Source organism: Lepus europaeus, chromosome 10 (genome assembly GCF_033115175.1).
Source record: "Lepus europaeus isolate LE1 chromosome 10, mLepTim1.pri, whole genome shotgun sequence".
Classification (NCBI taxonomy): domain Eukaryota; kingdom Metazoa; phylum Chordata; class Mammalia; order Lagomorpha; family Leporidae; genus Lepus; species Lepus europaeus.
This window is the reverse complement of record NC_084836.1, coordinates 70,386,106-70,413,622: the sequence shown is the minus strand read 5'-3', so window position 1 is coordinate 70,413,622 and position 27,517 is coordinate 70,386,106. Positions and strand designations below refer to the sequence as shown.

Genomic DNA, 27,517 nt, shown 5'->3' with positions numbered 1-27,517 from the left:
AATGGAATTAAACGATATTTATTTCAGGGCAAAAAAAAATTTCCAGATCCATGGAGTTGTTGTCATAATACACATTTTCCTCGAACCTTCTGAAGATCCTTAGAAGTGTTCAGGTGCCACTTCTCACCCCCCCATCCCAACATGGCCATGGGCAGGAAAACCGAACCCCAGGCAGCAACAAGCAGATGCCTAAGAGCAGCGAGGCTGGCATGGTGCAGACACACACACACACACACACACCGCCTGCTGGCTCCCGGCTCCTTTTCTGCTCACAACCCAAGATGGAACAAAACTGCAAAGGCTTCTGCAATGTTTCTTGGAAACTCGAAGCAGGAGGGTGCGGAGGGCTGGGTGGGGGATGGAGATAACATCTCTGAGGCCTTCCAGGGGTGAACGGAGCACACCCCCCCCCCAGGCAGAAGGGAAGAGAAGCCCCTGGAGGGAGAGGCGAAAGGAGGGCCGAGCCATCCACTCCAGGCCTCCCTGCCTCCAGCCGGTAACTTTCCACTGGCCCCGAGCTGGCCATGCGCACATGCCAGCTGCACGTTCCCCAGGTGTGGCCCCCCAGCCCCCTCCCCTGGCCGAGCTTGGGTGACCCAACGCACACCCTGCCTGAGATCCCAGCCGCCTGGAGGCTGATAAGGGAGCCCTGGCCTCAGCGCATGGGGCCAGCTGGAGGGCCTGGCCCTGGCTGTCAGATCGGGGCTGGACAACTTGCAAAGGAGATGCAGTGATAAGGGGTGGGGGCGGGGGCTGGGGGCTGTGGGCCTGAGGGGAAGGGACGTGGCATTGCCAACACCACTAAGGCCTTAGGAGGCCCGGTGGGGGGGGGGGGGGAGGCTAGCAAAGGGGAACAGGTGGGGGAGGGCTCTGGAAACAGGTACAGAGGGGACTTGGTGGGGCAGGACAAGGCTCCCTCCAGAGGGGGTGGCCCAGCTGCTGCAGCCACTGCCTCTTCCCCAGGGCCTCCTGCCTGAGGGCCTGCACACCTCTCTCCAAGCCTCAGGCCCCGGCTAGAAATCCAGAGAAGGGAGGCAGAGGGGAGGTGTAGGACTTGGCTCCACACCCCCAACACCTCCCCTGTGGACACAGCCGAGGGTCACGTACTGCAGAGCCACTCACGTACTGCAGAGATGGTCAGGTACTGTAGAGGGTCACTCCCTGCTCTCCAGGGGGCCCAGGACGGGCCTTTTTCAGGAGAAGCCCCCTTCCCCCAACCATGTCCAACCTCCTGCCCCAACAGAGCTCCGTCACACCCAGGAGGGGAAACCAAGGCAAGCAGCAGAGGCACCGGCTTCCTGCCTCTCCCCTGCAGCCCTGGGCCCCTGGGCCCAAGCCCCTAGAGCAAGCTGCTGGTGGGAGGCCCTCCACTTCATCTCCCACCTGTGAGCACCCCCGCTTCCTTCCAAAGTGACAGTGCCGACACGGTGGCAGCTCCAGGCGTCCTGGGAAATCCTGCCAGGTCCTTCTCACCTGTCCCTTGGATCCCCAAACTCAGAGGGGCCTTCGAGTGTGACTGTCCCAATCTGGAAGATGTCATTGGAAAGGTTCTCCATGGGGCCCTGATGGTAAATGCGCATGCGACATCTTAGGGGCCGGGCGGGGCGCATGAGCCACGCGTGGGCTGGCGGGCAGCTAGTTTTATGTCTGGTCTTGGGGGAGCAAGGGGAGGGGGCGTTCTGAGGCGGAGGCAGGGGTGGGGGCGGGGGCGGGGCTCCTCAATCCCGGTTGGTGCCAAAAAGCTGCAGGAAGAAGGTGAAGATGTAGATGATATCCAGGTAGATGTTAAGGGCTCCAAAAATATACTCCTCGGGGCTCAGCGAGTGGCGACGGTTACCCATCAGCAACTGGGTGTCAAATGCCAGGAACTGCAGAGAGGGAAGAGAGAGAGACAAGTCAGAGCCTGGTTAGAGTGACACTGCCTGCCACAGCCCAGCCACCCCACCCAGGTCACACCCCCTCCCACCCTTTTAATCCCTTCACCTGCTGCTTGGCTGCTCAGTGCCCCGCTCCCCACATCCCCTGCGACAGCCTGGAATCTGGAACCTTCCTGACACCTCCCATCTCTGTTCCTAGTCAACACCTGCTTACTGGGCACCTACTACGTGTCAGGGGGAAAGACACAGCAGAGACACAGGATCTCTGCTGTCGAAGAGCTCAGGGAAGACCAAGAGTACAATCCAGGAAAATACAAAGCTCCCCCCGGGTGCCGGAACCTGACCCTTGGAATCGGACCCATGAGTGGGCGTGGGGAGTTAGGGAAGGCTTCCTGGAGGAGGGGACCTTCTTCCAAGTCTTCATGCTGTGCCCTCAGGACCCTGCTCTCAGAGGCTAAACAAATGTTTCAGGGAGCAGTGAGCAGGGATCGAGTGCCTGTGATGTGCTCTGGGGACATGTTTAGCCTTCTCAGTTTTCTTAACATCTCAATCCATCAGGGAGTGTATTATTCCAGGGGAAACTGACATAACGTGTTTGCCCAAGGTTCCACAGCTGGGAAGTGGCAAAGCCAGGATTTGAACCTGATTATCCCGGCTGTCATTCTACCCCGCTGCTCTCCTGGATGTGGGGTGGGGGCTTGCTTGGCCTGATGGGCTGGGAACAGCTCCTCTCTGTCCCCACCCCTGCAGCCCCCACCCAGCCATCCCACTGTCCACGGTGACACCGGTGACACTGCCTCCTCCTCCTCCCTGCCCCTTACATAGTTTTTTTTTTACCCCTCCTTGGGTACCAGCCCAGGGAGCAGAACCCTCCGGAGACAGCGTATGACATGACAGGTACACAGCCTGTTTCCCTGGGGGGAGGAGGCCAGCGGCTCCAAGGTTATGAAACCACTGGTCCACACGGGATCAGAATCCTTGAAATTGACTCACATTCTTGTGAACTGGGCTGTGCCCAGTGCTTCCGTCACTTCGTGTAGAAAGCTCTGTGTTCCCCAAGCCCCTGAAACTTGTTCATTATACTACAAACCTGTATTGCGGCACCGGCTGTGGGGATGTGGGGGGACTCTCAGAGGGCTGGAGAGACCACAAGGGGCCCTAAAGCCAAGCCTGGCTTCCGGGAAGCCCTCAGATTGGCGGGGGGTGGCAGGGCCACTGGCAAGTGCCCAGAAGCTGGCCTGATGCTGTCATGAGGGCTGTGGAGGGGGCAGACAGGTGACATTGCACCTGCAGCTCAAAGATGAGACCTATAGGAGCCCTGGGGACCTGCGGGCCACCGTGTGAAGAGGGCGGGGCTTACTGTAGCAGGGGCGATGGGGGGAAGGGAGAGAGGACAACGGGGACCGTGGCGTTGCCCTCGAAGCTTGCACTTTGCCCTACTGCTGCTGGGTGCGTGCCCAGGCCCCCTCGCCTGCACCCAACCTGAGTCCCAGGATCCAGAGGTGGCGGTGGATGTGGGTTTTACCGTCAGCTTCGCCAGGACAAGAGCCTTGCGACCAAGACTCAGATGTCTCCTGTGTCTCTGCAGGGAGGCAGGCGGGTCCCCCCGGGGAAGGCGGTGTGGCCTTAACAGTAGGAAAATGGGGAGCCACCATCAGGATGGAGGCGCCTGCAGGGGTATGCAGAGATACAAGCTTTGTTGTAGGATGAATGAGTTTCAGGGGCCTGAGTAACACGGAGCTTCCACACGCAAGTGACAGAGGAGCTGGGCACAGCCCGGGTCAGGTGCACAAGTGCATACACGGTGAGGGTGTTACTACTGTCCCATTTTGTAGATGAGCACAACTGAGGCTGAGGGGCTGACTCCACCACTGGGGGATGGAGGCAGGACTCAAACCCAGGCACCTGCTCCTCTGATTCTGTAGCCTCACCGCACTCCATTCCACCCTGTTCCTTCTGAATCTGACTTGGATTCCCAAGGATTCGCAAGGAGCGAGAAGAGGAACCCTCTGAAATGCTACAGCCTGCTCAGTGGTCAGAGTCGCTGGCGTCAGTTAATAAATGGCTGGTCTGACTTATCAGTCAGTAGCTTGCCTGGTTGATCTCCCAGAGCCTGGTCACCCCTGGGTGAACTAATGACATGGAATCTCTCCACCTAGCAGGCTTGGACTTGACCAGGTCTGGGGGAGGGGAGCCCATCTAAGGAGTGTCCACCCAAGAGGCCTCCTAGAATGGCCAGCTGGCTCTCTCCTGAAGACAAATCTCAGTGATTCCTGCTCCTGCCCTTGGCCTTGGGTCACTACTATTTCACACATGGCACAAGAAATCGGGGGTGGGGATGGTGACTGAGGTGCTGATGGGTGGGGCAGGGTGGGTGTGCAGGGAGGGAGGGGCCCAGCACGGAGGGGCAGGTTCACCCTGCAGCTACACTCTCAGCCGGGCCCTGTGTGGCCCTAGAGGTGGGGCTGACTATGGAAAGGCTAGGCCAGCCCGGAGCTACCAAGAGAAAGGCACTAAATACCAAGAGAAAGGGTCTGCAGCATAGAGAGGAGCCGGTGCAGCCAGTCCGGCCGAAAGAAATCCCATGTGTGTGTGCCGGGTGCACACCCCACCCGGCCTGTCCAATGCTGAGGTGCTCCTTGGCGGTGAAATGCTAGAAATAACCAGAACTCTGTGTCCAGGGGTACCAGACAACAGGGACTTCCCTGGTGCATTCAATTGCAAAGGAAAAGTGGCAGAACAAGCCACATCCTACACTCCCATGGGACTGCACAGGTCCTAGGGGCCTAGGTAGCAAATGCCCACTCGCATAGAGAAAGATTCTGCAAGGAGAGACAGCTGGCCAGTGGCTATTGCTGGGGAAGGCAGCAAGGGACACCGTCAAAGCCACGTTTGCTTTATCTGTGTAACATTTATGATTAAAAAAAAAAGAAAGATCGGGGCTGGCGCTGTGGCATAGCAGGTAAAGCCACTGCCTGCAGTGTCAGCATCCCATGTGGGCACCGGTTTGAGTCCTGGCTGCCCCACTTTCGATCCAGCTCCCTGCTGTGGCCAGGGAAGCAGAGCTCATGGCCACCTGAGTGGGAGACCTGGAGGAAGCTCCTGGCTCCTGGCTTTGGATTGGCACAGCTCCAGCCACTGTGGCCAACTGGGGAGTGAACCAGTGGATGGAAGACCTCTCTCTTTCTCTCTCCCTCTCTCTCTCTCTGCCTCTCCTTTCCCTGTGTAACTCTGACTTTCAAATAAATAAATAAATCTTGGAAAAAAAAGGAAAGATACGAACAAATGTACGCCTATACTATGTCTTTAGAAATTAAAAAACAAAAACAACTACAACAAAAAACCCAGAAGGGTTTAAATGACCCTGTTCATCCAAAGCTCATGCTCAGCTTCTGACAGGTGCAGCGGCAGCAGCGTGAGCCGGGAGGGCAGGCTGAGCCTCCTGACACCTAATCCCACTCCCTGCCCACCATGTGCCGCTGCACAAGTGCACACGCATGTGTCTCTGCATGCACCTACTTGTGTCCATGTGGAGGACAGAGGAGGGGAGAAGGGAAGAAGAGCTCATGGCCACAAGCAACACAGACTTCTTGTGGGGGACGCTCTCTGAGCCATGGGGTGAGTGAGCTTGGGCTGTGTGATGCTTCGCTGAGGCTGGGCTGCAGGACAGGGGGAGGCATGGGCGAGGGCAGTAGGAGTCTGGGCTCCAGGTCATCCTGATGCCAACAGAAGCTACTCTGTGTCATTGGACTGGGTACTAAACATTCAAATGGTACAGGTGGACCATGGATGGACAAAATCTGCCCTGGAGGCCCATGCCAGGCTGAAAGGAGAGCAGTGTGTACAGGCGTGTGGAAGAGCCCATGTGTGTGGTTTGAGGGATGGTGTGAGTGCTACACACTCAAGAATACCGGCTAGGGGCCGGCGTCATGGTGCAGTAGATTAAGCCACTGCCTGCAGTGCCATCATCCCACAGAAAAAGCAGTTTTGAGTCCTGGCTGCTCCACTTCTGACCCAGCTACCTGCTAACATGCCTGGGAAAGCAGCAGAAGATGGTCTGGGTGCCTGAGCCCCTGCCACCCAGGTGGGAGACCCAGATGAAGCTCCAAGCTCCTGGCTTGAGCTTGGCCCTGCCCTGGCTGTTGTGGCCATTTGGGGAGTACACCAATGGGTAGAAGGTCTTTCTCTAACCCTGCCCCCCTTCAAATCAATCAATCAATATTCTAACAAAAGTGTTGGTAATATCCTTAGGGGAAAAAAAAAAAAAAAAAAAAAGAACCCAGGTAGGGGAGTCCCACAGACCTGGGTTTCAATCCCGACTCTGACCTAATGCAATTCTTTGCTACCCACAGGTGAGCGTTGCTGGTCATGGATATGCCACGTGCTGTCGGAGCACTTGAAAGTCACAACCACCCCAAGGTGGGAGCGATCACAACGCCCCTTGTACACAAGACGACACGGAAACACAGCTATGACACAATCGATCCGTTCACGCACCTGCTACAGAGATCCCTGTGAAAGAAGAATGAACCCCTTCCCGGAGTTACTGAGATGAGATGCCCGGGGCTCAGCTTCCGCTGCACCCCAGAGGCTATGCTCAGCGTGCGGTGCTTCCCAGGATTGAGAGAGATCCCTTCCCATCCTCCAGTTCTCTCTCTCCACCAGCAAGGGCTGGACCAGGGCTGAAGCCAGGAGCTTCCAAAACTGCAGAGCTACAGCCCATCACTGGCAGGAATTCCACATCCTCCCCCAGTCTCATTTTCAAGAATAACCAATGTGCTGCCATTAAAATTGCTGTTCCACATATTAATACATCTTGATATAGTAAGTTACACCCCCATAAATCAATCGAGTGTTTCTATCGGGATCTTACTTGGGACATAACTGGGATGCTGCAGAGAAGGGCTTCGGCCGCAGGTCCCCTGGCTGTAAGCTTTGGTGTCTGCTACGTCACCACCTACATTTGCAACGCAAGCAGAAGCCCCGTGTGCCAGGTGCTGGGCTGCACCTTCACGCATTCTCTTATCCGGCCACCCCACCGCGACAGCCTTCAAGTGTTAGTGGCCCCGTTTGCAAGATGAGACGGTTGAGGTACAGAGAGGTCAAATAGCTAGGCCAAGGTCACAGTGTGCTGAGGGGATGAGCAAGGTGGTAGTTTGATGGGGGTGCCCTGGGGCGGCCTGAGGGCTTCCTCCCTCTCCACACACGGTGGTAGTGGGGGGGCTGCTTCTGTCCTGGCTGAGAGCACAGTGGTGCCTGCCCTGGCCGCCCCCTCTTGGTCAGCCCCCTCTGCAGTCCCCGCCCCCAGGCTGGGCAGCTTCTTGGTGGGGGACAGGGAATCAAGCGGGAGCAGGGCTTTAGCAAGCGCAAGGTGAGCCCAAGGCGAGGCGTGGCCAGGAAGGAGACTCCGCCCAGGAGCCATCACCAGCGAGACCACCGAGCCCCCGAGCACCCACAGGAACCCACTCAACTTCCACAGGGGGAGTGGCACACAGGGGGAGCGGCACACGGGGGAGCAGCACACAGGGGGAGCGGCGGAGCACCAGGGGCGGAGGCAGAGAAGGCTCCGGAAAGGGAAGAAGGCAGGGGCTTCTGCTTTCGTTGCAAATGTAGACGGTGACGTAGGGGCAGGGGCGCTAAAGCTTGCAGCCAGAGGCAGTGAAGTTTAGCTGAGTCCAGGGTAAAATCACACCCTGGCCTGGGGTGTGTGCATCCGCGCTGCCTTCCCCAGGGTTTTCCTAACAGAGGAAGGCGGGGCATATATCGGGCGGGGTGAGGGGTGTAGTGGAGGGGCACTGGAGTATTTTTCTTCAATTCCCTCAGATGCTGTGGGGCTGGCCTAGGCAGTTGTGGTCTTACAAGTGACGGGGGCTGAGGCGGCCTCTCTGGGCTTCCACTGGAGCACGTCTTTGGGCCTCTACTTTCCCATCTGTGAAGTGGGCAGGGAGACGGAACGGAAAGACCGCTGAACGAGCGTTCGGAAAGCCGGGCTTTGGTGCGGTGTGATGTGTGCCTGTGTGCACGTCTGCGTGTATGTGTCTGGGTCTAACCGTGCTCTCTCCAGGCCTCAGCACTCGCTCCTCGGGGAGGTCCCTGCCAGCCGTGACAGGTGGCTGTGTGTGTCCACAGCCAGGGGTCAGCAGCACCTGGCACTGGAGGCTGAGCGGCCTTTTAAAGCATCTTCCTGCCCCAGCTCTACTTATCCAAATGCCATCAGGCCCAGCGGCATCCAGCCCTGACCACCGCCTTCTCCCTGCCACCCCGTCCAGACCCCGGGACCCTGTGGGGGCCCCCTGAGCAGTCTCCCAGCCTCTGGCCCGGCCACTCGTGCCTCTCAGTAATCTTCCTATGACCAGCAGTGGCTCCCAGCATCCTCAAGCTGGCCAAACAGGACAGGGAAGGGAGAGTGCTGTTCCCATGGGACCCGCTGCCTGATTTCTAAAATCTTACACCTGCTTTCTTCTCTAGGTCTCTGGGACTGGCTTTCCAATTTGGTGTTTTGGAGGCATCAGCTTCCCCAAAGGAGGACCAAGGAAGGACCAACTCTGGGATGCAGCAACCTGCCCAGCATCGCATGGGCCCTGGAGGCTCAGCCCAGCTAGAAGCCAGTGGCCAGGCCCGGGGCCACACCACTCTCCTGTCCTGGCCCGGCCCCTCAACCCAGCCCAGCCCATGAGTGTCTACAGGAAAGCACCCAAGGAGAGGACCCTGGAGGGGAGAGGAGACAGGGTCACCCAAGCCCATTCAGCTGACTCACTCACTTCCGCCTGTATTTGGATCCTGGTATCTAGTGGCGAGTATGGGGTAGGGAGGGAGGAGACCAAAACCCCAAGGCTGCCTGAGACCGCCCCAGGGCTGTGTGGGTGAGGCCTGGGAGACCTCGGCCCCCACCTGCTCCCTGCCCTCCAAGACAGCAGGGCCCCTCAGGGGGGAGACAATCACTGGACTCTCACAGGGTCCCACCAGGGGGCTGGGAGCCCTGTCACCCGTCTCTCCCCCACCCTTCGTGTGCAGGCCCCCAGTGAGGCAGCACTGGGGGAGCCCTGAGTGCACCTGCTCTTCTCGCCTGGGCCATGCGGAGGACCCCCCCAGATCAGGGTGGGGGATCACAGAGGGGCCGACAACGGAGAGGCCAGGGACTGTGGGCCGCAACTGGGAGACCCCAAGCTCCACAGGACAGAGGTAATTCTGGGAAGCTGGTCAGAGCAAGGTGGCCTGCGATGCCCTGGTATCCCATACAGGCTCTGGTTTGAGTCCCAACTGCTCCACTTCTAATCCAGCTCCCTGCTAATGTGTCTGGGAAAGCAACAGGAGATGACCCGAGTGCTTGGGCCCCTGCCACCCGCATGGGAGACCCTGATGGAGATCCTGGCCCCTGGCTTCAGCCTGGCCCAGTCCTGGCCATTGTGGCCACTTGGGGAGTGAACCAGTGGATTGAAGACTTCTCTCTCTCTCTCTCTCTATATATATATAATTGCCTTTCAAATACATAAATAAAGGCCCCCAGCATGTTGGTGTCCTCCTACTGAGACACTGATGGGTAACTGGGCACCGGCTCCTCCTCCTCCTCCCTTGAGACTCACAAGACACTGACAGCCAGCGCCCAATTCCACTGGGCAACCGCAGCTCCGACAGGACGTCGGCGGCCTGGCCCTGCCCCCGGGACCACACTCCCCAAGCATCCGTCCATTCCCTACAAGCCTGCGGAAGCACATTTCTGCGTGCCAGGCACCAGGGCCGCAGCAATGACCAAGTCAGACAAAAACCTCCACTCTCCAGGCTCTTAGGTTCTGCTGGACGAGGGAGACAAGATTGCGTGGCAAGGACAAGAAGCGCTACGGGGAGAGATGAAGCAGAGAGCCGTGCCTCAGTGCTCAGGCACACAGGACTGACCAGAAAGCACAAGCCAAGAGCAGCTCCCAGGGAGTGAGCTTCCCAGGGGCAGCAAGGAGGCCAGCATGGCGGCGGCGGCGGAGTGGGTGGGAAGAGATCAGAAAAGGGACACGAGGCAGAGCAAAGTCCTGACCTCACTCAGAGCAGCTGCAGGCTGTGGGGGCCAGCAGGGGCAGCCTGCAGGAGGCAATGGTGACCTGGATCTGGGAGAATCTAGGAAGCAGCTCAGATTCTGGGCGGCAGGGAGGATCCCAGGGGTGTGGGGGAAGGGGAGACGTTGTGAGAGTGTTGCCAAGGTGACAGGGAGAGGGGAATGCAATGGGAGAAGCAGGCACCCAGGGAGAGAGCAGGAGGTTGGTTTTGTGCTGTGCCTGGCAGACTTCTAAGCGGGACGCCGACTACCTGGAATCCAAGAGAGTCACGCATGGGCCAGCTATGCGCATTTTAGAATCAAACACGGCATCAAACATGGCATTCGAAGGTCTGAGGGTAGAAGGGGGGATGACAGCAGGCAGTGTAGTGAGGAAGGCGGAAGAGAAATGTGGAGGGGCGTGGCCTGGGTGCCAAGGGGCAAGGCAAGCTGAGGGCTGGCAAACTGGATGAGAATTCTTCTGTGAGGGTTACGCATGGGTGGGAGGAGACGGGGGTAGACTAGTGAGCGCACATCCGATGGGGGGGGGACTTTTGCTCCGTGGGGAGCATGGGGTAAGGTCAGAGCTCCAGGGGTCCAGGGTTTTGCAGGAGTTTCTCACAGTGGGAGCATTTGTGTGCCCATAGGAACTACGTGGGACCCCCAAGGGCAAGCTGCTGCAGAGGCCCCCGCCCCGGCCCACAGGAGCTGTCTTCTTTGATGGGGACCCCAGGGGTGCCGGGTCCTGGTTCCCTGTCTGCCCGCTCTCTGGCCATGACTTGCTAAGGCTCCAGAGGTGGAACGCCGTCTCCCTAAGAGCAGCGCGCTGTCGCCGCCTCCCTCCCTGGACTGAGCTGGAGAAGCAATGAGGTCACAGGTGTGAAAGTGTTTTTGCAAAATGTAACCAGTGGAACAGACGGTGGGGATTATTTTTATTATCTTAAAAAGGCAGAAGATTAATAAGCAGGTTTAGGGGATTAACGTTCGCCCAGCCCTGCTTGTGTGTGTATACCTGCCTCTCACATTGGCTGTGTGAGAAGCCAGGTACCCTGGCTGACGTTCCCTGTCCTCTGCCTGCATCAGCCCACGTGCCCTGGCCTGACTCGTGTGTCCCTGGCAGAGGTGGCCCTCGGAGGCCCACACATGCCCATGTCCAGCTTGCTGCCCGCCGTGGGGCCTTCTTCATTCCGCCCTCCTGACCCGACTTCTGACCCCGCCCTCGGAAACAAGACTCTTTCCAAGGTGTTGCCTGGAGGGAACAGCATAGGTCTGGGAGCCAGGAAAACTGTACGTAGGGGTGGCCCAGGACTCCCCAGGAAGTGGGACTTTCCATGCTGAGACTGGGAGAGCCCCAGGCACCCTGGACCTGGCCAAGACTGCTCTTACTGATTGGCCATGACCTTGCCAGGAAACCTGGGACTCATCCCTTAACTGCTGTGCAATCCGGAGTTCTCACCTATAAGAGGACGGCTTGGAGCTTCATGAGATCTCTTTACAGTCTCTCGCGCCCTGTATTCATCCCCAATGTTCCCCCTCGGGGGCCCGAGGGCCACGCCCAGCACCTCACACATAGTAGGTGCTCAGTTAAGGCTTTGAGAATGAGCCCACCTCACTGGCTTGAGGTCCAGCTGTTCCCACACCTCTGCTCATAGTCACGACCCCTATCAGTCACCCATGAGCCTCTGAACCCGTGGCTGAGGCAGGAACTCTGGCCACTGGGTTGGGCTGAACGTTGGTGCCTTCCTAGGCACAATGACCAGCGTAAGCCTGCCCACCTGAGCACTAGTGTCGGTGCCTGGCCACCTCTTGTCTCCTGGCCATTTGCTGGCGGCTGCTCTTGGCCAGAATGCTATATGACCTTGAGATCTCGGTTTCTGTATCTTAGTCAAATAGCAGTAAAATCGGTCTCACAGACGGCCGGTGAGGCTAGCGGGAAGCAGGTGTTTTGCCAGTATCCGTGCTATTGTTCCCCTAACCAGTCCCAGCCCCCACCACGCCCCAGCAGACAGCAAGCCCAGCCTTACCAGGCCACACAGAACCTGGTGACTTCCCAGCTTTCCAGGAAGCCTATACCCAGGACGATAGCTACTCACTCGGCCCCCAGAGCCAGGATACCCTACTTTCCCAGCTCCAGCGGCAGCAGAGAGAAGGCCTCCCTAATACCTCTGCCCACAGCCTGGATCCTGCTGGGATCCTCCCTGCCCCCCAGCTCAGAACCCCCTGAGCACAGCCCGGCCCACAGGTGCACCCAATGGGTTCAGGGAGGAAGACGGGGGTAGGGGAGGGACTTGGGGACATGGGGGAAAGGCTGAAAATGCCACGTGGGGGCCCAAACTCACCAACGTAAACACGCCCGCTCCCAGCACTGCGTAGATTGCATGGAGCCAGGGCACCTGCGGGCAGATGCAAAATGAGGTTAGGGACAGCCAGGAGGGGCAGCAGACCAAGTGGCCACGAGGAGGACTCTGCCCAGAGTCTGGAGGGCATGCGTAGACCAACCCCAGTTCTCCTTAAGTGCCCCAGGACAGAGAGGGGTCGATGGGTCCAGGGATCGTAGGTGGATCATAGAAGGAGCCCCCCACGGGGTGGCTTCTAAAGACCTGGCCCTCTCCCCACATACACCCCCCACCCCCAGCCCAGGCTCAGGCTGGAGGAGGAGGAGGAAGGGGTGGAGGAGGAGGAGGGAGGCTCATCCTCCCTCCCAGGTCTGGCTGCAGGTTGCTGCTGCCTCCCAGGGAGCACTCACCCCCAGATCAGAGTGTGGGTCTGTCTGTCTCTCTGGCTGGGAGCTCCCTGGCTCTGCCTTGGAGGCGAGGGGCCTACGTGGAAACGGCCCGAGACATGAACACAAGGATGGGGGGGGGCAGCTTTGCAAGATGGGCTTGTGTACAGAGGCAGCTACAGGGATCCCTAACCTCTGCTCCCCGCAGGCTCGCCCTGCCCAGGTCTCAAGGTCACTCAGCTGTGAGCCAGCCCCCTCCCCCAAGAGGAGTCACCCTGGCCTGCGCCCTCTGTGAGGCCCTCCCCCGGAAGATCCCTGGAAACAAAGCCATCCTATCAGCCTGGCCTCTGCAATAAAGGGCTCTTTGAAGTTGCCAGGGTGCCCCTTCCCGCAACCCCCTCCCCATCCTGGATACACAGAGGGCCCCCGGGCCAACTCCGGTTCCTCCTTTCGTCAACAGGATCTTGGGAAGAGCCAAAGAAATGCCAGAACCGATCCTGGACCGGGAGCCAAATGCCCCAGGCTGGGGCTGGGCAGGAGGGGAGGTGAAGGCTGAGGGCAGCAGTTCGGCTCCCAGCCCAGGCAGAAGCAGGACCAGACAGCATGGCCGAGGGGATGGTACAAGCACTGAGCCCCCAACGGGGCGCCAACAGGTTCATCTCCCCGGTTCCCAGGGTTCAGGCCTCAAGGCTCTCCTGGGATGTTCCCAAGCTGCCTCCTGCCCCATGTGCCGGAGCCTCAGCACCTACACAGTTCTGGGCAGACAGCTCTAGAAAAGCAGAAATGTGGCTGCCAGCTTGTGGGTGCTCGGGGGTGGGGGGCCTCTGCTCCAGTCCCACAATCCCACTCCCCACCTGCCTGGCAGATTCAGTCTCTTTGGACTTCCTCTGCAGCCCCGTGGAGCCCCAGTCCTTCTTCCCCTGCCCTGGGGTTTAAGTGCTCTGGGCGTCCACAGGGTCTCACCTTACCCTATGGGGAAGACAGGGGTGCCAGGAGGTGGGGGGGGGGGGGGGAGGTAAAGCCGGATGTGGCTCCTGGAGCTGGGCAGGTGTCCAGGCCTGCCAAGAAAAGCCTCCTTGTTTGCTTACACTGCCACAGGGCCCGGGGCAGGTGCCAGGGGCCTGGACAGGGTGGCAGGCTGTGGGGCTTGGGCTCCGGGCCAGCCCTGGAGGGCACAGGAGAGACAGGGCCCGCAGACTCACGTATTGGAAGGGCAGGAGGATGGCTAGGATGAGTCCACTGAACAGAAGGGTCATGAGCAGCACGAAGATCACGCCCTGGCAGGAGGTGAAGTCAAACTGTGGAGACAGCACAGCTGTCAGAGCCTGTGCGTGCGCACCCACCCGGCTGCACCTACATGGGCCACTCCGCCTTCCTGGGGTTCCCCCCCAGCAGCCACTGGGGCATTCACCCCGTTATACCTGCTGCTTCTCCCCTTTCCCCCAGGAGGCCTCCCCTGACCCAGCGCATCTCCCCTCTCCCCTCCTCCTCAACCCTGGATCCCAGCCCACTGTCTACCCTCCGCTCCACCTGAAACTGGGCCCCCTGAACCTGACCTTGGTCTGGAAGCTGAAGATGGTGACCGAGAGGCAGACGAGGGCTGTGATTCCCAGGCACAGCAGCACAGATGTGGTGTTGTAGTAGCTGCAGGTGTCAGGATGCATGGGGTCAGCCTCTGGCGCATGCGCATAGGGTGGAGGGGGTCTCTGTGCTCCCCCACTCCTCACAGGTCCCTCTGCCAGGACCTGACTGTGTGACCTCTGACCCAGCCCCACCCCCTCCCCTGATCCCTCCTGCCTCAGCTTCCCCAACTTTCCTACTGAACCATACTTAGACCCGGGGTCATGTTGGAAGAATCTGGGACAGGTGGGTGCGGGAAGGGGGAAGAGGTCTCTGTGGGTGCTGGCAAGTGGCTTTTTGGGGAGGCGGGCCTGCAGGGTCATGAGTCTGGGGTCTTTTCAGCTGCTGCTTGAGAGGACTCCCCCTTGCTCCCCACCATTCCCCACCCCCACCCAACAAGCCTGGATGGGCCCTTGGGGCCACTGGTCCACGGAGTGACAGAGGGGAGGAATTCCACCTGCTCCAAATGCCCTCATCAGGGTGGCCCTGCTCTGTTCACTTTACCTGGACAGCATCCCAGTGAGGTAGGCCATGGACAGGGTCTAGAAGGAGAAGCAGGGTGAAGGAATACTCGTGGCAACACTCAGACTTTGGGGGCCCTGAGCACCCTCCAGGTCAGCCTGGGCCTCTGCCCCATGCATGCTCCTGCCCGTGTCTACAATCGGGACTCAGCTGGCACAGGGGCATCCCAGAGGCCAGTGCACCTGCTGTTTTGTTCCTGGCAGCCTCATCCTTCCCGCCCTGCGAGGGTCCCCATGCTTCTATATAGCCCAGAGTTCCGGGTGCCCCCATAACAAACCTCTCAGACCAAAGCCACAAGGAAAAGGGGTGGGGGTGAGGGGAAGAGCAGCTCCTTGGACTGCCACAAGGAAAAGGGGTGGGGGTGAGGGGAAGAGACAGCAGAGGGCTCCATGGAAGAAGAGGGCTAAAATGGCCCCATCCCCGACCCCCGACCCAGGCTTCTCCCTCCTCCTCCATCCCCAGGCAGCACCTGGCCCCAGATCACTTACGAACACGGTCAGAAGAATCAGGTTCCATGGAAAGTGCCTCCTGCAAGCAAACCCAGGCTCAGAGGGGTTTGTGCCCAGCCCCTTCCCGCTCCTTGAGGTCTCCTGCTTCAGCCACATCTCCCTGTGCCCCTCATCTGTCTGTCTACCTCCCCCCCATATGAGAGGGAGGGGAGACCCCTTTTCCCACAAGCTGATCCCCGAGAGTCATTATTATACCTGGGTCCAGAGCAGCAAGCCAGGGTCAGATAGGTGACAAAGAACACAGCGCTGTGGACAGAAGGAATGGGAAACGGTGGGTCAGCCACAGCCTGGTGTTCATGAATGTGCACCCCTTCTCTAGGAAGTATGTTCTTCACAGCATAGGTGGCGTGAGGTCAGGGGACTTGTCCGGGGACCAGGGCCACGCAGCGAGCATGTTGCTTGCCATAGCTGGCTTTGAGCCCACGTGCCCTGGCTCCCCACGCTGCCTCATTCTGCCCTTCACAGCCCCCTTGTGACCTGTGACAACCTTGTGGGTCCCTAGACCGCCACAGACCTGTCCCCGCATTAGACTGCAAGTTCAACATGAGCAGGGCCTCCGTCCCGCCAGCCTGCACCTGGCACTTACTCAGTGAGTTCCTGGGTCAGGGGCCATGTGTGGTGGGGGATGGGCAGGTGCTCGGGGCAATGCAGAGGTGGCAATGGTGGGTCCAGCATCCTCTGGAGAGCAGTGAGGCACAGGCCAGTCCAACAGGCAGGAGACGAGGACTCGGGACCCAAGCGGGGGGCTTGCCCATGCCTACCGAGGTTAGTGCCACCACCGAGGCACAGTCCGCAGCCTCTAATGGACCTTCAACGTGGCACAGTCGTCCTCTCCCCATCTCCTCCCTGAGCTCCCTCCCGTATCCAAGCTGTCTTCTGCACGCACACACGCACGCAGGCACGCACGCACAAGCCTCCCAGCTGCCTCATCCCCTGTTGTGTCCCAGAAGGAGCTGTGACAGTGACAACGAGGTGGGGCTCCCTGGCTGCCATCACGTAGCCGTGCATCCTCCTGCTGTCTCTCCTCCCAGCTCTGGTCCCGCCCCCTCCACTGCCAAGCAATGTCTGAGAGGTAAGCCTTTCCACTGGACCCCCTGCCACTCGAGCTCCAATCCGACATCTTCTCTGCCTTCATCCGCCCTTGCAGCCTCTGGAAAGGGACCTCCACTCCCGGCATCCTCTCTCCATCTCCCGACCCAACAAACCCAGCCCCAACCCCAGTTAATGACAGCTGGCTTTGCCACATCGCGATGATCTTACTGAGTCCCACTGACACGCGCCAGCCTTTACCTTACCTGACTTCCCAGCATCCTCTCTTCCTGGCCACTCCTTCTCAGCCTGCTGCAGTTCCTTCAACACAGGCTCTGCTCCCGCCATGCTCTCCCGAGGCAGGTGCACCTGTCCACGTGACTCACACACCCCGTTTCTCCTCAGTTTTCCCTTTCTCAAACCCAGACTCAAATGTTCCACTGCCATCCGGGAAGGGGTGGGCACTCAGCCCTCCATCGTTGCCCGCTCCTGCTCCCGCAAAGGATGCTGCACGGGCAGAGCTCTGCTCTCCAAGCAGAGACGGCAGCATCATCCTTGGCTCTCACCTGGTCCCACCCAGCTAATCGCCTGCATCTGTGCATCCGCCTACTCAGGCAGTTCGCAAACCTGCTGTCTTCCCTCCTGTCCCACTAGCACCCCTGTAGGCTGTGCAACCTCTCAGCATCTGGCCAGACAAAGCTGTAGCAGCCCCTTTGGTGCCCCTGCCTTCCACAATCCAGGCTGCAGGTGAATGCCGTCACGTGACTCCTCAGTGGAGACTCCCCAGAGACCTGGCAGTGCCCCATCCGATCCACGCCCACCAGCCTCTCCAACCCGTCTCTCATCACATTCCGCCCCCTCCACACCCTTCTCATCACAACCTGCTCTGCACCCTGGAAATGCGCTTGCCCCTCTTGGCTCCTGCTGGCCAGGACACCTGAGGTTTCCTCTTCCAAGAAGACTTCTGCATTGCCCAAGTGAAGCCACACCTCCATCCACAGGTGCAGCATGGGGGGCCGGCCTGCCGTATACTCGTGTTGTATTGTTGTATTGTTGACTGGGGGCTCGGCACCTGCTGGGTGCTCCTTACATATTGCTGGGTGAAACACAGAAACACAACCAAGAAGCCAGAAACCTGGGGTTGCGGCAAGCCAATAGAATTGGGGGATGAGACCCCCTCCCGCTGCCTTAACTCTTTCCTGTTCTTCCCTGGTTCTCAAATAGCACAGAACTGTTGTCTGGGTGACAGGGTCCCCCTGGCAGGTGGTGTGAGGGTACCCTTTCTCCATCCTGTCCCAGTTGGGAAACAGCCACACCTGTCCTCTCTTGGCCACCTTTGAGTCATTCCTCTGTCACTTAACAACAGCGCCAGCAATAGCCCATCTGCGTGTGTCCTGGGTGTGGGCCCTGTCTTCCAGACCAGACCGGAAGCTTCCTGAGGGCAAGAGCCCACAGCTCCTCAACCCCTGGACAAGGGGAAAGGAAGACGGGCAGAGGGACCAACACCCCCGGGATCATGACGCAGCTGTGAGGCCTGATGCACGCCCGCCCGCCCACCTGCCCCAGCTCTGCCCCTGCATGTGTGCAGCCCTGTACAAGTTCCTTAACAGCCCAGGCCCGCTTCCTCCTCTGCAGATCAGAAACACTGAGCACTCACAGGCTGCTGGGAGGATGGAGGAGAGAACGCAGTCCCAGCAGCGCAGGGCTGAACACAGGGCAAGGACTCTGATGGGAGTTGCCATTATTATAATTAGACACCGGCTGATGGACAGCTCCCTCCGCCCCACCTCTGCTCTCTTCTGTTCTGCCTGCCTTTCTCCCAGACGCCCCGCTGCACAGACACGGGCGGCTCAGCGGGAGAAATCAGACAATAAGGCGAGAACCCACGGGGGAGACGCCTGGGGGCTGGGGTGGGGGAGCTGGCATCCCAGGGGGCAGAGGATGAGTCACAGAAGAGCGAGAGCACGGCAGGGCGGGCGCGCACGTCAGACGCTGAGCCCCAGGGCCTGGGCCGGTCTGCTCCCAGAGCGTCGAGACCAAATCCGGCACCTCCCCAACCTGGCCTGTTTTAGGATGCAGTCCTGCGTTCTATGGGGGCAGCAGGGCCTGGGTTTCGCCATCAGAAACACCTGCCTCTCCAGCCTGGCTGTGCTGCTTAGGAAGCAAGAACAGCTCTCTGAGCCTCGATGCTCTCATCTGCAGAATGGGGGCGAACAACAGCATCTGCTGGGATGAAGTGAGACGTCTATACGTGGGGCCCACTCGTAGAAAGAGTCGTGTTGTATTCCTCGTGCTATTTGGGTTGTTCTCAAAGGCAGAGGATGGAGCAGCCCTCGGGCGTGTTGGCGGAGTCGGGACCCTGTAGCCCTCAGACACCAGATGGGACTCGGGAAAAGGCAGGGCAGAACCCAGGCAGGCTTCCTGGAGGAAACATCATGGTGCCGAGAGCAACCCAACACCTTCGAGGTTTTGTGGCACCCGGTGAAGAACATGTGGTTCCCGTCCACCTCTGCCTGTCTGCCTGAGCTAGGATGTGGAAATGCCAAGGGCAGGCTCCCAGGCGCTCCTCCCCCACCCAGTGCTCCCCTCCCTATACCTGAGCTGTCCCCCCCACCCCCACCAATCTGCTCAGAACATCCCCCTCCCAGCCCACTGGCAGCAGAAGGCCCTGGGGGAGGGGCCCCAGGACTCCACTGTCCAGGCCTCGGGGCCCCCACTGCCAGCACTGCTGACGTGCCGGGAGCCATGCCAACCCGCCATGTGGGCTGGCCCGGGTGGCGGTCGCTGGGGCCTCATTAGTTCTCCCATCCAGGGCCTCCCAGTTCCCCCGGGCCCAGGCTGCCCGGCCTGGTCTGCAGACAGTGCTCTGCCCTGTGCCGCAGGAAACACTCTGCCTGGCAGTCTCCTTGCCCTGGCGGCGCCAGGCTGTCCCCTCATGGGGCTGGAATGAGTCTCCAGGCCCAACACTGAGGGCTGAGCCCCCTGCCCCACCAGACCCCTACCTGGGCACAGGTGTGCTGGGGAGGGGGAGGGGCAAACTCCTTGGTCAGCCCCATGGCTCCCCTGCATGGAGCCCAGCGTGCCTGTGCCACTCTTCCCATACAGCGCCTCAGTGGTCCCCGCCCCTCCTTGCAGGTGCACCTTGGGATATGCACAGGGCTCCCTTCTTCCCGCCTCTCTGCGGCTGCCTTGCGTCACCCCCATCTTCCCTAGCAGCCCCAGAACAGGGCTGGGCTCACAGTGGGAGCGGAGGGAGACCAAGACCAGTATATTTCTGCTTTTGGCCCCCCCGGAGGCTGCTGTGGCCTGAGTCACCTGGATGGAAAGGTGAAAGCAGCTACACTTCAAAGCCCTTCTCCAAGGGATCCGCACAGGAGCCAAGTGGCCCTAGGGTTGAGGCGAAGCTGCCAAGCAGAGGTATTAAGAGCACAAGCCTCAGCCTGAACCCTGGGTTTGAGTCCCAGCTCCACCACTGGCTAAAGCTGGGTGACCTTGGGCAAATGACTCAACCTCTCTGAGCCTTCGTTTTCTAAGGTCATCACACTAAGCAGATTTGAAGATCGGATGCAACATTGTACACCAAGTGCACAGAGGGACACCCAGCCCTTATTAGGCACTCTCTGAGTGGGAGCCATTATGATTAATGATTTCGCAAGCACTAATAACATCGTTAATAAGAGTAGCAACAGTATCATTATTGTGGGTCGAGGTGTTCCAGCCCCCCTCCCCCTTAAGGTCGAAGGTCTCCATCTTCCCAGCCCTATCCTAAGCAGCACCCACGCCATCTCTCCTCTGCCCCAACAGATCTGAGCTCCCTCCCCTCCTCCCAGCAAGATCCTACAGAAGGCAGTAGGGCCATGGGGAAGCCTCGGGCTTGGATCTGTCTGCACAGACACGGCAGCTCCCTCCTCCCACTCCTGGGTGTCTCTGGGAAGGGGCCCCGGGGGGGCCAGGGGGTACTCACTAGGACGCCCAGTACCAGCCCGGATTGGCTTGAACATAATCCTTCACAGGGTCACTGCGGAGAAGTGGAGAGAGTCAGGATGACCCCAAGTCTGCATTTGTACCCCTGCCCTGTGGCTGCCCTGCACGGCTCCCTGGGCACGGAGCAGTGGGTCCCTTGGGTGTGTGGCAGATGCCCTGGGGTGGCCGATGGCCCAGAAGGCTCCAGGTGCAGCCCATGCTCGACCAGAGGACAGCTCTCCCAGGCACCCTCTTGGGTTCCTCCCCGCATGGGGGAGGAGCCTCCAACCACATCCCGGGAGAGACCCTCCCAGGCCCACGTCCATGCATGTTGCCAACTCACCAGAAGGTAAAGAGAGCCACGACGCCCAAAGTCACCAGCAGCTGGATCAGCAGGATGGTGTAGACCTGGGGGAGGGAGGAGGGTCACACTCAGCCTGGGGCTGGGGGGTGGGGGTGCTGGGTGGGGCTGGGTGGACTCAGGCCCCCAGCCAGGCCCCAGGAGAGCCCGCCTTCCCCAGGGGACTCAACAAACTCTCCAAGCTCATGGCCTGGGTGCTCCACCCTGCTTCCTTGGGGTCACTGGGACGGGCCTGGGACACAGAGAAAGGAGAGTGCCGAGAGCGGACCCGCAGGAGAAGGGGTAGAAGAGATGACGCGTGCAGGGGTGGCGGGGAGCTGGGGTGAACCCTAAGATGGCCCTGCCCTATGGGTGCTGATGGCTGGGATCCCCCAGGAAGGGGGAGGAAAACTTCTATGGCCAAGGGCTGGGCTCTTCGGGGCTCCCCCAAGGAGGCCCCCAGTCCTAGAGAGTCGGGTAGAGGCAGCTAACCTTTCTGATAAAGACGCGGCGGACTTTCTGGTCGTCCCAGCTGAAGGTGGTGAAGAGTTCATGGTGTCCAGTGGAGAAACCGCGGTCATAGCTGGAGCTGCTGCCTGCGTGGGCAGGGGAAGGGCCGTGAGGGTCCCCGTGCGCATGGAGCTAATGCCGCCAGCTGCCCCCTGCCCAGGGGGCGCCATTCCACACCATGGGCTCTCTGCATCTGCTGAAGTCCTTCCTCCAGTCGCATCACCCAGCACCACACCCCTGCCCGCCCCTGTCACAGCTCGCTTTCCCTAGAATGAGCTGTCATCTCCCTCCCTGGCCCTACACCCTGGCAGAGCCCGGCTGGCTTCTGATGGCAGTGATGCTATCCACCTCCTGGGCACCAAACCAGCTAACAACAGAAGCCTGTGGCTCTGTGCCTGGTGGCAATGACACCACTGTCTCCCTAGTCCCCCCCCCACCCCAGGTTGTGGACACTCCCAAGTCCTCACATGGGGTCCCTGAGATCCCCTCCACTGCCACTCCCTCCCCGCCCTGCTAGTCACCTAGCATAGCCCCCGTCTTGGTCTTTCAAAGCTGCCATTCTACTTCCCTGCAGTGAGCTCTTTAGTGACTCCCCACTGCCCTCATTCAAGTTCAAGTTCCCTAACAAAGCCTGCACAGCCCTGGTGAGTGGGGCCACTGCCACTCCACTGCACATTCCTCCCTCCCACTCTTCCCATCAGCCTCATGCTCTCTTTGCCTCTGGGCCTCTGCACATTCTTTTCTTTTGGTCCTAAGCCCTCATCTCCCTGGCAGAGCCTGGGGCGGGGATACAGCATGGATACCCCTTCCTCCACGAAGCCTTCCTGGACTGCCAGGCAGGTTAGGTGTGCTGCCCAGGCCTCTCTCACTGCCTCTGGATCACTGTGTGATAGTCATCCCACTTATTCATCTCATGCAGCTAACTTTGTCAGGGCAGGGACCCTGGCATGGCTTGCAGATCAATGTGTCTCCCCAGATGAGCCCAGGGTGGCAGACCCTGCCTTGGAGCATGTTTAGCCAAGTGTTGGTCTTGTCACGCACTGGCCTGCCTTCCCGCCTCCACGGCTCCCATGGTAGTCACTTCCAGAACCGAGAAATGGGAAGCAAGACAGAGGACAGAGGTAGATCCACTGCAAACCCAGCCTGGGAGCTGGGCACCCTCAGCCTCTCATCTCTCCTTGTTCCTTTATGTTCTAAATACATCCCGGCCAAGATCCAAACGGCCAGGACCCAGCAAGGCGGGGGAGAGGGAGCAGGCATGATGTCCTGGGGCTGGCTGGGGGCGGGGCAAGGGGGCTCCACGCAAGCCAGACCTTCATGAACCTTCCAGTAGGTCACATTGGGGTGCGTCTTCAGGGCTCTGGCCCCGGAGGACGGGGAGTGGGAGGGTCGGCCCATGGCAGCCACTCCCTGTGAGCAGAGGCTCTGTCCAGGGGCATTGTCCTTGGATTCCTTCTAGAATTCTGCGGGCAGTGGGGGCGGGGTCGATCAGTGTTGAGGGGCTTCCCTACAGCCTATGGGAACTGTGTGTTCCTGGCAGCCAGGTGAGGCTCCTGAAGTGAGTGGCTCAACCCAGCCAAACACCCCCAACGGCTGCAGGTGTGTCGCCCCTGGTCACTTATCTGATGGCGAACACTGCCCCTTTTCTTTCTCACGGAGCCCTCCAAACAGTCCTCTGAAATCCTCAGCCTTTGATAACACAGCCTCGTGCAACACACACACAGTGCATCTCTTTCTGGGTAACTAACTTCCTCCTACCCGGCTTTCCCACCTGGGTCCGCCACTCCCCGTGATGTCCCAACTTCCGGGAGCTGGAAGACTTACTCGGGTCCACGTAGGCCCAGCTGGGGTGGAGAGGCACAGCCGTGGAGGTTGGGGGGAAGGACCCTGCCTTCAGCCCCTCCCCGGAGGTGGCCTCTTCGTAGGAGGGCGGGGCCGAGGGCACAGTCGGAGTCTCCTTCTTCTCCCCCTGTGCCTGCTGCTGCCCTTCGGTCCCGGGGGCCTTGTTAGCCACAGAGAGCTGTGGAGCAGAGCGGGGAGAGGCGGTCACCAGGGAGAGGGGGCTTCCACCTCCACGTCCCCAGCCCCTTGGTGCCTGGGGCTTCCTGGCAGGTTCTCACCTATGCCCAGAAGGCAGGCGTGTGCACCGAGCCTACCTATTGGGTAGCCAAGAACTCTGCTCCAGCAGAAGTGAGGAGGGAGGGGCTTCCCCGAAGAGCTCACCACTGCTGGTCACTGTCCCTGGGGCAGGGACCGGGTCTCCCTCGGGCCCAGGAAAGGGCTGGCACAGAGGAGCCCCTCAGTAGTGTCACTGATGGAGTGTTCTGCCATTTTGCGGGCTATATGCTGCCTCGGGATCAGAGAGGAAGTGACTTGACCAAGGTCATAGGGCCACATGTGGCCCGCCCAGCTGCAGGGCCCGGGCAGTGGCCCCTGGGACTGGCTTCCTTGGGCTGGGCTGGTAATGGCACAGGAGCGTGAGAGGGGAAATAAAGAAGGTGGGGAGCGAGGAGAAGAGAAGTGGCTGCAGGGTGCAGAAAGGGCAAGGGGTCCCCACGAAGGGCCCCGTTCTGGCCTCATCCTGTTGGGACCTCAGCATCTCCCCCAGCCAGAACACTTCCCGCTGGCTGGGGCCTCAGAAGGCATGCAGTTTAGCTCCTACCTTCACTCAACAAATGGGGAAACTGAGGTCCAGGGGCCAAAGTGTTCCCAAGTCCACTTACGCACCACTCTGCCCTCTGCCTTACAACATACACATTGAGCCGTGCTGAGGGGATACGAGCTGTGAGGGCTGGAACACTGCAGCCAGACGAGGAGAGGCTGCTGTGAAGGGAGTGGGGTGTGGAAAACACAGCGACACCAGGCCCTGGGCAAAGGGGAATCGTTCAGTGCAAAGCCTACCCCAGAAGGAAGGCTGTGGGCTCCTTAGCGGGGAAACCCGCTGCGGGTGGCCCAAGGACAGGAAAGGGCCAGGAGGCTTTGAGTACCCATCCGGTCCCCAGGACCCCTCGCCTGGAGAAGTCTTTTCCACCCCCTCCCACTCCCCTGAATGGAGAATGCAAGAGGGCCGGGGTGGAACAAGAGGCTCAGTGGAGGGGATTCACCTGCTTTTCACAGCCCTCAATCCTCACCAGGCCTCCTCGGTGAGGGTCCTCAGAGCCCAGGCCCGTGAGAATGCTTCCCTCCCGTTCCTCAAGCCCTGTCACTGGCCCCCAAGACCAGAGGGGACACCCAGAACTCCCACTGCAGCACCCGCCCTGCCACACAGCCCCCAGAGCCTCCTGGGCCCTGCCCACCCCCTGCCCCGATGGCATTCCCAAATGAGGGCTGGCCAATGGCGGGGGTGGCATCACCCAGTGACACCACTTTGAGGCCTGAAGAGCTTAAAAACAGGGTGTGGGGGGAGGTATCTGAGGAACCAGGGATGGCTGCCATTGGCTCCGAGGCTATTCTTGGAGAGAAGAAGTGGGGGGTGCAGGGGGGCCTTTCCTCGGTCTCCCTGTCCTATCCCCAGTACCCCCCACCACCGATGGAGGACCCCCCTGTGCCCCTAGGCCCCGCCTTTGTGTAATTCCACAGGCTGTTGACATTACATAACCCTAGGAGGCCAGCCAAGTCCCTGCCCAGCCCTTCCCCCGCCACTCAGGGCTGAAACTGAGGGAAAAGAGATGTTGTGTCCGGTCCCCACCAGCCCCACACCTCATGGAAACCAAAACAAAAATCAGAGCATCCTGATGCAGGGTTGCCATAGTAACCCCAGCCACACGGGATGGCACGCAGACATCCAGATGTTAGCTAATGAGGAGAGAGGTGGTGGGGGGTGTTTGTAGAGGGGGCAAAGACCCACGCAAAGTGGCTGGGTTTGGGGCTGGAGGGTCGGCCCACAAGAGATGCTCCTTGGGCGCTGTCCCTCGGGGCTCACCCTGGCAAGCAGGTGCCTGGGAGGGGTGGGGGTCGCGAGGAGAGGAGAGCCACGTCTTGCAATGGACCTTTTGGCCCTGACCGAAAAGGAGGATGCTTAAGGGTGCTCGCTCGGATGGCAGGGAGGCAGGAGCCAAGGGACGGAGGATGTGCAGGTAGGGGTTCCGGTACCTTGCCCTGGGTCATGGTGCCGTCTCTCGGGGAACGGGTCCCTGAGGCAGGGGTGGCCGCTGGGGTCAGCGCAGCCTGCCTGCGTCGCTTCCTTCCTGCGCGTGGATTCTAGCAACATCCACTGCGGCCGGGCCAGGCGGACCGGAGCGTACCATCGGCGCAGGGAGGAGGGGCGGCGCGGGGGCGGGCCAAGGATGCTGCGGAGCCGCTGCGGCTAGGCGATGCGGGAGCAGGACCAGCGCGGGCGCGCCTCCCCCGACCCCCCAGCCCCGCCTCCGCGCACCGCCGCACCTGCACCCTTAGGCGGCCAGGGGCGCGCGGCGCTGCGGAGCAGCCCGGTGGATGAGTCCGCGGGGGAGGGTGCGGGGGCGGCGGGGACCGTGACATCGGAGCAGCTGATGCCGCTGGCTGGCATCGAGGCCTCCCCGCTCCGCGTCTCGCGCCCAGGCTCTGCCTTTCCCCCTCCCTCCCTCTTTGGTTGCAACCCTGATTTCTGCCCCCATCTCCAGCTGTCTCAGCGGCTCCGGCTCCGGCTCCGTTTCCTCAGACCCCAGGCGTCTGTCTCCCTCGCCCGCTTCTAACAGGGTCTTGGAGGAGCAGTGCAGCTGCCGCTCCTGGCCTCTCTTCTCGCCTGTGAAATGGGTCCGATGCCCACCCCCATCCCCAGCCCCACCCCCGCCCCCGCAACTCTTTCCTTGTCTGAGGGGTACTGCAGGGGAGGATGTGGCTTCTTTCTTGCTCATCCTGCTGGGATATTTAACCACATTTTTCTATCTCCTGCCTCCATCTCACCCTCCCCTGGCAGAGCCGGGTCCACCCTCCTGCCCAGCTTTGTCCTTGGGACCCAGGCCATCACCGGGCCCTGTTTTCTGCCGTTGCCGCAGTGTCACTGTGGGATTTGCCATCTCAAGACTTGGGCTCAACTCCCAGTTTAGTCACCCACTGGCTGTGTGACCTTGGCAAGGCCTCTGTATCCTCTGGGAGCTGTAGCTTCTCCCGTGTCCTCTGAGCAGCCCACGCCCTGCTGCCTGTGTGAGCTGTTGGTAAGAGAGGTGTCTCCTGCCATAGTGTCTGGGGTGTCTCCAAGGAGAGCACTTAGAGATGGGCCTACAGCAAGGCCTGGGATGGGCAGAGGTGGCCACTTCCCATTCTCCTGGCATCCTGGCAGGGCCCTGGGTGGCAGGTGCACCCCACAAGTCTTTATTCCAACTCTTCTTTGCGTTTATTTGGGTGGAAGGCAGAGATAGAGATTGAGATAGAAATAGAGAGAAAGAGAGAGAGAGAGAGAGAGAGAGAGAGAGAGAGAGAGAGAGAGATTCTATCTGCTGGTTCAAGCCTCAGATGCCCATAACAGCCCGGGCTTGGCCAAGCCAAAGCCAGGAGCCAGGAACTCCATCCAGGTCTCCAATGTGGGAGACAGGGACCGAAGTACTTGGGCCAGAACCTGCTGCTTTCCCAGGTGCATTAGCAGGGTGCTGGGTTGGAAGTAGAGTAGCTAGGACTTGAACCGGTGCTCCTATGGGATGCTGGTATCACAGGCAGCGGATGAACCTGCTGTGTTGGAATGCTGATCTCCATGCTGTCTCTTCTTGGCTCATTGTTCCCCGCTCCATAACCACAGGAGCTCTGAGCCCCTGCAAATCTGAGCCTCTAGCTTCCTGTTGGGTTGCATTCTCCCCTTCTGAGGTTTCCTTGCACCTGATGGAGCACCCGGCTCGTGGTGGCATGGAATTTCTTTGTCTGTCTCTGTTAGACTCCAAGAAGCCTATGATCCAAGTGCTTGGGTCCCTGCCACCCACATGGGAGACCTGGATGGAGTTCCAGGCTCCTGGCTTTGGCCTAACCCAGCCCTGGCTATTGTGGCCATTTGGGGAGTGAACCAGGAGATGGAAGATTTCTCTCTCTCTCTCTCCCTATCACTCTGCCTTTCAAATAAATAAGTCTTAAAAAAAAAAAAAGACTCCAAGGGTCCTGTCTGTGGCATGCTTGTGTTGGCTGGGCTGAGCACAGTCCCACACACGTAGATGCAGGCAATAAATTGCAGGAATCAGTATTCTCCTGACATGTGTCCTTACCCAGAGCCTGGCTTGATGGAGGTCTCCACGTCTCCACGTTTCATGCTTCCAAATTCCCCTGTTTCTGTTCCCCTCACTCCCTCTGCTCCAGCTCACAGGCCTCCTGGCTGGGCCAGGCCTGCTGTGAGCCCAGGGCCTTTGCACGTGCTAGGTCTTCCATCACTGCATGACTCAAGCCCTCTTTCTTCACTGCTGTGCTCCGAAATCACCTTTTATTTTTAAAGATTTATTTATT

The 27,517-nt window shown here is 59.8% G+C and overlaps 1 protein-coding gene across 1 annotated transcript; it reads right to left on the bottom strand.

The window, feature by feature from the left end:
• Positions 1-1,718: 1,718 nt before the first annotated feature.
• FAIM2 (Fas apoptotic inhibitory molecule 2) lies at positions 1,719-25,222 on the bottom strand. Its single transcript, XM_062202220.1, has 12 exons — positions 25,208-25,222; positions 22,940-23,135; positions 21,098-21,201; positions 20,609-20,673; positions 20,267-20,320; positions 15,469-15,519; positions 15,253-15,292; positions 14,747-14,784; positions 14,179-14,266; positions 13,825-13,920; positions 12,240-12,293; positions 1,719-1,868 (listed from the first exon to the last, which is right to left on the bottom strand). Exons 1-12 carry the CDS (start codon positions 25,220-25,222, stop codon positions 1,719-1,721), a joined length of 951 nt encoding a protein of 316 aa, XP_062058204.1.
• Between the last annotated feature and the right edge of the window lie 2,295 nt (positions 25,223-27,517).